The sequence below is a fragment of the Vipera ursinii genome (assembly GCF_947247035.1).
Source record: "Vipera ursinii genome assembly, chromosome: 2".
NCBI classification, from domain to species: Eukaryota; Metazoa; Chordata; class Lepidosauria; order Squamata; family Viperidae; genus Vipera; species Vipera ursinii.
Genome location: NC_139513.1, coordinates 16,039,784 through 16,052,112, shown reverse-complemented (window position 1 = coordinate 16,052,112; position 12,329 = coordinate 16,039,784). Strand labels below are relative to the sequence as shown.

General features: G+C 45.9%; 2 protein-coding genes across 2 annotated transcripts in view; both read left to right on the top strand.

The window, feature by feature from the left end:
• LOC310634740 (uncharacterized protein) overlaps positions 1 to 12,329 on the top strand; it is a gene marked incomplete at both ends in the record, with an annotated part of 362,395 nt that overhangs the window by 126,256 nt on the left and 223,810 nt on the right. The gene's annotated exons all lie outside the window — the stretch shown is intronic.
• The window catches only part of TNXB (tenascin XB), a gene marked incomplete at its 5' end in the record, with an annotated part of 155,668 nt that overhangs the window by 119,456 nt on the left and 23,883 nt on the right, over positions 1 to 12,329 (top strand). The window contains 3 exons of the mRNA XM_083351049.1: positions 2,434 to 2,727; positions 7,145 to 7,432; positions 9,706 to 10,020. Coding sequence (XP_083207175.1) covers positions 2,434 to 2,727; positions 7,145 to 7,432; positions 9,706 to 10,020 — 897 coding nt within the window. The remainder of the gene's footprint in view (positions 1 to 2,433; positions 2,728 to 7,144; positions 7,433 to 9,705; positions 10,021 to 12,329) is intronic.

Here is a 12,329-nt window from a genome sequence, read left to right as displayed (position 1 = left end):
TTGCTAAACAGGACAATTGTTAAGTGAGTTTTGCCCCATTTTTCAAACTTTCTTGTCACAATTGTTAAATGAATCGCGGCGGTTGTTGAGTTAGTCACGCAATTGTTAAGGGAATCTGCCTTCCCCATTGACTTTGCTTGTCAGAAGGTCTCAAAAGGGGATCACAAGATCCCGGGACTCTCGCAATCATCATAAATATGAACCGGTTGCCCAAAACATCAGAATTTTTGATCATGTGAGCATGGGGAGGCTGCAGTGATTGTAAGCGTGAAAAAAATAGTTGCAGGTCATTTTTTTCAGTGCCGTTGTAACTTTGAACGGTCACTAAACAAAGAACAGTTGCAATTTTTAGAACTGTCTGCATTTGTGGAGCCTGGTGACAGAGGATGTATCCTTGCCTTGGGCAGCAACTGTGTGCCATTCTGAGGGGGATGACAAAAATAATTTCATGACCAGTTCTCCCATTTATGACTTTCACAGATCTGCAAAGGAAAAGAAAGGTGAAGTCAGATCATAAAAAGAGTCATGATTTCACTGAGCAATCACTTAATGACTAAGTTGCTGATCCCAGTTGTGGTCACTAAATGAGGACTACCTTTACTAATGTGGGAAAAATAAGGAGGGAGGGAGGAAACGGGATTTTGGGGGCGGGGATAAGATTTGGAAAGGGGGAAGCCAAACGCCGTCTTGTTTTCAAAGCATTCAGCAGTGTTGAAGAGTTTATTGTCAAAAACTGTTATGGAAAACTGGCAGTTTCACTCCCCTCAATCTGGGGTGTTCTTCTGCCAGAAAACGAGGCCACAGCTTCATCCTTTCCATGGGTTGCCTTAAACATTAATTTCATGCGTAGGTAATTCTTGAGTTATGATCATAATAAAGCTGGCCCATCTGGTTCGTAACATGAGATGGTTGTGCCTGACTTGATTTGACGGCTGTTTTTTGGTGCTCATTAATCAAACCCTGATTGTCCTGGGCCATGTTTGCCAAAAATTGGAATGAAGGGTGAAAGTTTGTTCTCCGAGCTGGTGGGATGGTTTCCAAATGTCTCGTTATCAGACTAGGCAACATCTTAGGGCAGGGGTAGGCAACCTTGGCTCTTTTATGACTCGTGGACTTCAACTCACAGAATTCCTGAGCCAGCATGGCTCAGCTTGGAAACCTCTCCCTTTCCCCCTCAGCATGGCTGGCTCAGGAATTCTGGGAGTTGAAGTCCACGAGTCATAAAGCGGCCTAGGCCTAGGCCAGGGGTAGGCAACCTCGGCTCTGTTATGACTCGTGGACTTCAGTTCCCAGAATTCCTGAGTCAACATGGCTCAGCTTGAAAACCTCTCCCTTTCCCCTCAGCATGGCTGGCTCAGGAATTCTGGGAGTTGAAGTCCACGAGTCATAAAAGAGCCAAGGTGGCCTACCCCTGGTTTAGGGGAATGTCAGTGTCGGTGTCCTTCTGTTTATAAGAGCTTCAGGTGTAGGTCTAGTGTCAAGTGAGGGTCTTGTGATGTGATGGGTCAGGTGTGAGCCATCGGGGAGAGGCTTGTGATGGATCTTGTGATGGGGAGGTCATGTCAGGTGAAGGCCATTGGGAGGTGAACTGCTGGTGGGGGGAAGGAGCTTGCGTGTGTTGGTTGATGGTCGGTCCCATCTCTGATTGGCTGTGTGGTTTATTTAAATTCTAGGCTGGTTGTAAGTCAAATGTGTCCATTGATGAACTGCAATTGGAACTAAATGCCAGGGTTGTTTTTTTTGGCAAAACCATCATGAAACGTGGTCGTGTGACAGCCGGTCACACGGCCATAAATGCAGACCGATTGCTGAGCACCTGAACAGCAGGGGGAGGGGCAACTGTCAGAACTTTGAACCTGGGTTGCAAGTACCCCCCAGGCAGGTCCGTCAGAACATCAAACCATCGCTGAGTGACCGGTAATAAGTCGAGGACTACCTGTATATTTTCCGTGTTTAAACTCTAGCAATTTTGCTTCCTGCTTTTCACTCTGCAAACAAGGATGATGGAAGGTTCCAGTTTTCTCCCAATAGATCCAGACAGCCTCAGTGGCTGTTCCTGGACTCTCACCGTTCCGTGGAATAAAAAAAACGTTTGCCAGAAATTGAAGATATTTGGAAAAAATGTAAACCAACATCTTCTCGTTGCTATTTTGGCTGGGAAATTCTGGGACGAGGTCTACATGTCTTGAAGTTGCCACGGTTCAGAAACCTTGATATAAGCTCTGTTAATAAATACACAAACACTTCCTTGGCAGACTTAATTCACAAGTCAGTTAAGGTAAACTCTCCTTCCTCCTCAGAGCCCTTACCTCTGGCCTGGGCTGCCTCTTTTCAATCAACCAAATGTTCTACCACTCACTTTCCACGATCTATAACAGATCCAGAGCTCAACTAAATTTGATTTCTCTGAGTTATTTTTTTTTCTCCCCTTAGTCTCCAAACCTTCAGGACTGCAAGTTGCTCCTCAGCCCAAGTTGGGGATACTCTCCGCTTCCAACATCTCTGACACATCTCTCCGTCTGACCTGGCGGGTCTTAACTGGAAAATTTGAATCGTTCAGCATCGAGTACCGAGATGCAGAGGGCAGAATCCAGGTGTTGCCTGTAGACACCAACGCCCGGGATGTGGTCATTTCCAACCTGGTGCCCTCCTACAGATATATATTCAACCTCTACGGCATCTCTCAACAGAAACAATTCGGTCCCGTCTCTACTGAAGCGGTCACAGGTCAGAGACTCGGATTTCTTTATGTAGAAAAATAAAAATTGTTCTCTCCCCAGCTGGTTATTTCCTTCCCAGGCTGCTTCTGGCTGCCCTATATGTAAGCGCCATACAGTAGTGGCCAAAAGAGTGGAAACCTTTTGGGAAAAGTGTATTTTTGAGGTTTGATGGCTAATAACACCACTTTTTTTTGGGGGGGGGGTTGTTGTACCATAAAATTATATATCAATGGAAGGATAATTTAATCAAGAATGTAATGCAACATAAGTTTCTTCAAGAGCCTTGGTGGAGCAGTGGGCTAATGCCTCCTTAAGTAACACCAGCTGCCCGCAATTAGTGCAGGTTCGCATCCCACCAGGCTCAAGGTTGACTCAGCCTTCCATCCTTCCCAGGTAGGTAAAATGAGGACCCAGATTGTTGGGGGCAATTTTATTTATTTATTTATTTTATTTTATTTTAATTCCATTTATATCCCGCCCTTCTCCGAAGACTCAGGGCGGCTTACAAGCTTAGCAATTAAGCTGACTTTGTAATAATGCCGCTTGGGGTGTGTGTGTGAAAGCCCTAATAAGCAGGCATATACATAGAATGAAGGCTACTGCTAAGCTTGTAAGCCTGAGTCTTCGGAGAAGGGCGGGACATAAATGGAATTAAAATAAAAATAAAATAAAAATAAAAAATTATCTGTATTGTATTCTATGAAAAGTTATAGCTAAATAACCAGAAAAAGGAAGCATAACTTCCTTAGGTTGATATCAGGTAGCTTTCCTTCATCTGATGGTAGCCAATGAGCATGAGTGTTTAGAGAGCCAATCAGGTGTCATCTTGTTTTGGCAATGAGCCAATCAGATCACAGTAGGATTCAGTTATTGGTGTCACGTATTCAAGCTCAGTGGGTTGGGACGCTGAGCTTGTCGATCAGATGGTCGGCAGTTTTGCGGGTCGAATCCCGAGTAATAATAATAATAATTTTATTTGTATACCGCCCTTCTCCCGAAGGACTCAGGGCAGTGAACAGGGCAATACATACTAAAATACAAGAATACAAAAATTAAAAAGAGATTAAACAAGGTGCCCAAAAGCTTACAGCAGTAAGTTAAAATACATTAAAACAATAATAAAACCCAAACCCATCACCCATCAGGCCAGGCCGGCTTGTTCGAACAAGTAGGTCTTTAGATCACGTCAGAAGGAGCGAAGGTTGGGCGCCATCCGGAGCTCAACCGGTAAACGGTTCCACAAATCTGGCGCGCCCACAGAGAAGGACCTCCCCCTGGGAGCCACCAGACAACATTCTCTGACCGGTGGCACCCTGAGGAGGCCCTCTCTGTGGGAGCGCACAGGGCGGAGGGAAGTTGACACTGGCAGCAGGTGATCCCTAAGGTACTCCGGACTCGCGTAGCAGAGTGAGCGCCTGTTACTCGTCCCAGCTTCTGCCAATCTAGCAGTTTGAAAGCACGTAAAAATGCAAGTAGAAAAATAGGGACCACTACGGTGGGAAGGTAACAGCGTTCCGTGCACCTTTGGTGTCTAGTCATGCCAACCACATGACCACGGAGACGTCCTCGGTCAAGTGCTGGCTCTTCAGCTTTGAAACGGAGATGAGCTCTGGCCCCTAGAGTCGGAAACGACTAGCACGTATGTGCGGGGGAACCTTTACCTTTATGTTATTCAAGCTGAGAGGAGAACATTTGTCAGTGTGTTATGTGATAGTTTATCAAGTCGGTTGGGGGTTTTGTGTGTGTGTGTTCTTTCATTTAGTGAGCTTGTAAAACGTAATAAAATTAAAGTAATGGTGCAAAAAGTTGACTGGTCGCCCAGAAAGCGATGTAAAATAATATTATTAAGTGAGCAAGGCTACAGTTATAAAGAAATTAGAAGAACAATTGGTGGAAACTTAACCAAAGGTGGCATTTTTACTGTACACTTTTCCCAAAAGGTTTCCACAATTTTGACCACTGCTGTACGTAGAACTTTATGTAAGTGGGATGGGCTTCCCCCCCACAATCCAAGACCGTAATGCAAGGACATCTCTGCAGAAAGAGGGCTAAGAGGGTGGTAGGGGAAGAAGCTCTCTACGGCTTAGTAAGAGAAGACTCTGCAAGGGATGAGAGTGCCTGGAATGGTGGCTCAGGATTCCACGGACAAACAAACTCCATTGGGATTCCAGGAACAAAGTTTTATTGGCACAAAGCGTTTGCAAAGGCTGGTGTACTTAAGTCACCCAGGAGAATAACCCCCCCACACACAATTTTTAAAAGCACATATTTATACCCTGTTGCAAAGCTAATCCCCCCACCCTTATCGCACTCAACAGCTCACCTGCTTATCCAAAGCGCCTAAACAGAATACATTTCCTTCCCCCCCCCTCCCAGGAAACCCTTGCGTCTGCTATACCTGTTTTGTTAAAGTCCTTTAACCATGATCTACTTTTCTGCTAGCCTAAGCTCTGTTTCCTCTGCTGACTTCCTAACAGTTAGCTGAGTGTCTGATATCAAGGCAAAACCTTGCATATGTCAACCTCTTTACCTCTTGAAGCTCAAGGAACTCCATTCTGCAACTACTAAGCACACTGCTCAAGTTTCAGCTAGGCTATTAGGATTAACTTTCTTCACAAGCTACTACTAATGTCTTGCTACCCCTGCATATATTTATTTTATTTTTTATTTTAATTCCATTTATATCCCGCCCTTCTCCGAAGACTCAGGGCGGCTTACAAGCTTAGCAGTAGCCTTCATTCTATGTATATGCCTGCTTATTAGGGCTTTCACACACACCCCAAGCGGCATTATTACAAAGTCAGCTTAATTGCCCCCAACAATCTGGGTCCTCATTTTACCTACCTCGGAAGGATGGAAGGCTGAGTCAACCTTGAGCCTGGTGGGATGCGAACCTGCACTAATTGCAGGCAGCTGGTGTTACTTAAGGAGGCATTAGCCCACTGCCTATAAGATAAATGAGCTTGTGCTTTCACCTCACCCACCTAAGAAGGATATCTGTATTCATTAAGCAATTCCTGATTTATATGTTTTTCTATCCCTTATAAGAGCATGCCCCTTTTGGGGTAAAAAGGTCGGGGTTCCTCTGATTTTTGGGGAATCCATTCAAGTCCCTGCGGGATTCCACGGAACTCATTTTAGATACCCTCTACATGGGGCTGCCCTTGAAGACTACTCAGAAGCTTCAGCTGGTTCAAAATGCAGCAGCCCACACAGTGTTGTGCAAACCTAGACTTGCGCCTGTGTCACCCCATTTGCGGGAGCTGCACTGCCTGCCAATCTGCTTCCAGGTACAATTCAAGGAGCTGGCTATTACCTTTAAAGCCCTACATGGCTTGGGGCCAGGCTGTTTGAAGGACCGCCTCTCTCCATGACATCCACCTGGTCTACCAGGATGAGAAAGCAGGTTATGTCGTGGGCCCCATCTGTTAGGGATGTACGTCCTAGTGGGACCATGAAAAAGGTCTCAGAGGTGGCCCCTTCCTTATGAAACACCATTCTCTCAAAATACGATTGGTTATCTCGTTGCTTTTTCCAAAAGGTCCTAGAGATATGGTTTTGTCAGCAGGTCTGGAGACTACGAATGGAGATGGAGTTGATCTGATTCTGTGGTCGTTGCTACTGGGAAGGGGGAAGATTATAGCTTTTTGTTGTTGTTGTTAGTTGCGACCCATTGCGACCCCATGGACAATGTTCCTCCAGGCCTTCCTGTCCTCTACCATCTTCTGGAGTCCATTTAAGCTCACGCCTACTGCTTCAGTAACTCCATCCAGCCACCTCATTCTCTGTCGTCCCCTTCTTCTATTGCCCTCAATCTTTCCCAGCATGAGGCTCTTCTCCAGTGAGTCCTTCCTTCTCATTAGGTGGCCAAAGTATTTGAGTTTCAACTTCAGGATCTGGCCTTCTAAAGAGCAGTCGGGGTTGATCTCCTCTAGGACTGACTGGTTTGATCTCCTTGCAGGAGTATTCTCCAGCACCATAGCTTTTACATTGTGGTTTTTAAATGTAGTAAGGTGGCTGGAGTCTCCTGTTTGTGAGTTGGGTGGTCATATAAATTTTTTAGATAGATAGATAGATAGATAGATAGATAGATAGATAGATAGATAGATAGATAGAAGATAGATAGATAGATAGATAGATAGATAGATAGATAGATAGATAGATAATAGATAGATAGATAGATAGATAGATAGATAGATAGATAGATAGATAGATAGATAGATAGATAGATAGCTGTAGATGTTCTGCAAAGGACCATGCTTTTTTTCAGATTTCCCCCCTGCATTTTACAGAATTCATTTAGGTCCTTGCCAAACTCTGAGATTCCATGGAACCCAGGTCAGATACTCCATGCTAGAAATCTCAGCGCCTTGCAAAAAGCACGGCACCTTTCGTGTAACGTTTTATAGTTTTATTTCTTCCAGCTCAAGTGAAGGACTCAGAGGCAAAACCAAAACTGGGTGATCTCTCCATCTCCGGAGTCACCAATGATTCTGTCCGTCTTTCGTGGACCGTTTCATCCGGGAGATTTGACTCTTTTCTTATCCGATACAAAGACGCCCAAGGGAACCCTCAAACCGTGCCTGTTGGCGTGGACTCTTGGACCGTTTTCATCTCTAACTTAATACCTTCTCACAAGTACAAGTTCAGCCTTTACGGCATCTCTGGGAAGAAACAGTTTGGACCGGTCTCAATTGATGCTGTCACGGCGGGTGAGTCTCCCTTGGTGCTCTGCGCATGATTGTTTCCTTGCAGACGTTTCATTGCCTAAATTAGATGGCTATCACGGTTCCAATAGATCAGAGGTGTCAAACTGGCCATGTCACGTGACGTGTCGCGACGTAGCGTGACTTTTTTTCCCATTGCCAGAGCTGGGATGGGCACAGTTTCGGCATGACGCATCCGGCCCGTGGAGCCGGCAGTTTGACAGCCCTGCAATATATGGAACCAAATAAATCAGAACATGGTTGTTAAGTGAATCTTTGCTTGTGAGAAGGTCACAAAAGGGGAATCACATGACTCTGGGACAATGCAACTGTCATAAATATGAACCAATTACCAAGCACCTAAATTTTAGTCATGTGACCATTGGGACGCTGTAAGAGTCGTAAGTGTACAAAATGGCCATAAGTCACTTTTTTCAATGCTGTTGAAACTTTGAACCGTCACTAAATGAGCTGTTGTAAGTTGGGAACTATCTGTATGCCTGTAACCACAGTGTCATGAGCCCAGCAGCTGGGCCTGAGCCAAGTCATTATTCCCCAAGTGTCTGTTTTCCATTTTTAAATGATCAGGGAATTGGAGGCTAAAACATATAGGGAACGTCTGCTGGAATTGGGTATGTCTAGTTTAATGAAGAGAAGGACGAGGGGGGACATGAAAGCAGTGTTCCAATATCTCAGGGGCTGCCCCAAAGAAGAGGGAGTCAAGCTATTCTCCAAAGCGCCCGAAGGCAGGACAAGAAGCAACGGATGGAAACTAATGAAGGAGAGAAGCAACCTAGAACTAAGGAGAAACTTCCTGACGGTTAGAACAATTAACCAGTGGAACAACTTGCCTCCAAAAGTGGTGAATGCTCCAACACTGGAGGTTTTTAAGAAGAGACTGGACAGCTATTTGTCCGAAATGGTATAGGGTTTCCTGCCTGAGCAGGGGGTTGGACTAGATGACCTCCAAGGTCCCTTCCAACCTTCTTCTTCTTCTTCTTCTTCTTATTATTATTATTATTATTATTATTATTATTATTATTATTATTATTATTATTATTATTATTATTATTATTATTATTATATCTCACCTGCCTGTTTCACAATTTCCACCATCTGCCTTCCTCAGAAACCCATTCTTGTTTCTTTATTTCTGAAGATTTTCAGTCAGCCTGGATTTGAAATAAGTCAATTCAGATGCTTTGGCGATTGATTCATATTTATGACGGTTGCAGTGTCCTAGGGTCACACTTTCTGACAAGCAAAGTCAATGGGGAAGCCATTAAGATGCCCTTAGTAACTGTGTTACTATTTTAACCCCTGTGGTGATTCACATAACAACCGTGGCAAGCAAGGTTGTAACATTGGGGCAGAGGTCATTTAGCGTACGTCTCGTTTAGCAGCAGAAATTTGGGGCTGACTTGTGATCCTACGTCGAGGACCAGCTGTGCAGGAGAGAATGAAAAGGTAGCACACACACAGGCCAGAAGGACATGCTACGGGCCTAGTGCAAGGGAGCAAGTTTGAAGCATTTGGCTCACCATTGGGGTTTTTTTTATTAATGAGCTGCCATCTTTGTGATCTGGCCAACAACATGCCAACATGCTGTCCACACGCAGAAAGCGCTGTTTTAAGAAACAAAGCCAGCATGTCAAGATCAAGGGAAGTCACCCCTTCATACTGCATCAATGAGGCCACATATGGAATCTTGCATCCTGCTTGCCTCACTCCCATCGGAGGTGGCCAAATAGTAAGACTCGCACTGGGGTCAAAAGAATGTCATCGGTCTTAATTTGAACTCATTCCCGGTTTGTGCCCCTACCTCCCACCCCTTTTGCCCCTCACTGAACCCTGGTGAGCGCAGTGGTTAGAAAGCAGCACGGCAGGCCGCTTCTGCTGACTGCCGGCGGCCAGCAGTTCGGCAGTTCGGGTCTCACCATCTCAAGGTGGACTCAGCCTTCCATCCTCCTGAGGTGGGTAAAATGAGGAGCCAGACTGGGGGCAAAACGCTGATTCTGTAAAACCGCTTAGAGCAGGGGTAGGCAACCTTGGCTCTTTTATGACTCGTGGACTTCAACTCCCAGAATTCCTGAGCCAGCCTGGCTCAGCTTGGAAACCTCTCCTTTTCCCCTCAGCATGGCTGGCTCAGGAATTCTGGGAGTTGAAGTCCACGAGTCATAAGAGAGCCAAGGTTGCCTAGCCCTGGCCTAGAGAGAGCTATAAAGTGTTGTGAAGCGGTATATAAGTCTAAGTGCCATTTGCTCTTCTTTCTCCTGCAGCTTTTTCAGAAAGCGCCAGCAGTCCAGCTCCCTTGCTCAGCCACCTTACGGTCTTTGAACTGACGTCTACGATGCTGCAGCTCAGCTGGGATGTCCCAGAGGGGGAGTTTGACTCCTTCGTCGTGAGATGGAAGGGCAATTTGAGTAGCGGCCAAACACCTGTCCCAGCCAAAGAAGTTAAAGTGCCCGGGGACGAGCGCTCCGTCACCCTCCAAGGACTCGCACCCAGTACTGAATACAGCTTTACAGTCTATGGCATCAAAGATGAGTCAGAGGTGGCCAATATCACCACCGGAGCAAAGACAAGAGGGCTAGGTAAAAAGGGGCAGCATGGGTGTTACCCCAATGTCAACACAGAAACAAAAATCCCCCCAAAAGAATAAATACTTCTCAATGAAAGTATTAACATAGTAAGTGGGTGTCAGTCACAAGAAGAGAGTTAGCTAGCTAACTAGATAGATTGAAAGACAGACATACAGATAGATGGATGATAGATATATGATAGATAGCCAGATAACTAGATAGACAGATCATAGATAGATAGATAGATAGATAGATAGATAGATAGATAGATAGATAGATAGATAGATAGACAGACAGACAGACAGACAGACAGACAGACAGACAGACAGACAGATATAGATAGATGATAGACAGACAGACAGACAGATAGATGATAGGGATAGATAGGTAGATGATAGAAATAGGTAGAGACAGAGAGACAGACAGATGGTTAGACCAGGGGTAGGCAACCTTGGCTCAGGAATTCTGGGAGTTGAAGTCCACAAGTCATAAAAGAGCCAAGGTTGCCTAGCCTTGAGTTAGACAGATAGACAGATAGATAAGTCATAGCTAGGTAGACAGACAAAGAGCATATAAATTCATTCATTCATTCATTCCTTGGCCAAGCTGCAAATAGGCCTGTTCCTTAAAAGCCTTGCCCCATCTCTATTGGCTGGGCTTCTGTGATGTCATAGAAATATTAGAATAAGGGCCTCTCAGGTGGGTAAAGTGATCCCTTGGCCAATTCTTTGAAGGGACAGAGAAGACCTGGGAGATGAGAGTATGGCGAAGGGTGCCTTGTGGTGTCCCTGGCAAATGTGAAGGTTTGGGAGAACTTTGAACTCACAGAACTGGGGGGGGGGACAGTTCAGTTTGGCCAGGAAAGTCTAGGAATTTTTGGCTAGAAATCAGCGGAGGAAGAGAGAACCACCGTCTCTAGCCTGTTTTCTCCGTCATTCCAGATTTCACTGGAGAGGCATATCAAGAACAGCTGTAGTAGCGTATGATGCTATTCCTGGTTCCCTCCCTCTACCTTGGGAATAAGCTAGGAACTACTATAATAGGGCCCTCTTCCTACTTCTGGAGGAGGTAAAAAAAATTGTTTCACGTTTGCTAAGAAATCACATATAGAGTCCAGCTTCTACTCTCACCTCCACTACAACCTGCCCTCTCGGTCAAGTTGAATTTCAAACTGTACCTGCTCATCTGCCCTAGGAAGGCCATTGTGGGTTATCCAGGCAGAGGCCGTGATATTTAAGAGCTCAGAGCTGGCCTTGTGGGAGACCACAAGCATCTCGAACAGCTGCGCAATCCTGGCTCGGTGCATGTCAAGCCGGGCCAATTTCCAGCTGTGGTTTCTTTCATAAGTCCTGAGTAATTCGTCTTTGGCACTTTGCTGTTTGCTTTGTGGTTGGCCTGATTGGCCACCGTGGTTCCCAAGAGGGAGGTAGGGTAGACTTTTAAGGGGAAGGGGCGAGCACGTAAGAGGCGCGTGCCAAACCACACGCTTCGTCTCTCTGCTCCTCTCTTCTCCGAAAGGCCCAGCTGCAGCGCCATCTGGGTTAAAATCCATGAGGACATTTTTTCATTTCTTCCTAAAAGAAAGAAAAGGGGAGGAAAGGGAGGGGGAAACAAAGCCCCAATTTGGACTGAGACCTTGGGGGTAATGAGAAAGGGCATTTTTATTTATTTATTTTTTTATTTTGTAAAAGTTTTAATTAGGTTTTTTTCCCCATACACTCAGTAATAATTTTTCTACCGACGTGCTGCCTTGAGTTTACATTCGCTAATGCATATTTAATTCCTGATCCTTTATTCTTTCCTCTAGCCCAGACATGTCAAACACAAGGCCCGGGGGCCGGATGCGGCCCGCGAAGTGGTTTCATGTGGCCCGTGAAGCCATCCTGGAAACAGTGAGGGAACAGCCCCCACTGCCTTGGCCCTGGTCCAGAGACCCTCCTTCTGCCAGAGACCCTCAGATCTGTCTCACTCCTGCCCAGGCCCCCATAGGCACCCTTGATGCAAACGATGTAGAGCTGGCCACGCCCACCCAGTAGGCCATACGCACTCTAGCCACGCCCACCCAGAAGGCCACGCCCACCCAGTAGGCCACGCCCACCCAGCCCACTGAGGGTAACCGCAATGCTGATGTGGCCCTCAATGAAATTGAGTTTGACACCCCTGCTCTAGCCAATGCTTTTTTTGTAAAAGAAAAAGGTGCCGGAACTCACACATGTCATACAGCCCGCCTTGCCTACCCTACAAGGTTCCATCCCAAAAAGGTGCCGGAACTCCGTTCTGAGCGTTCTATGAGAAGAAAAAAGCCCTGCCTCTAGCTATCG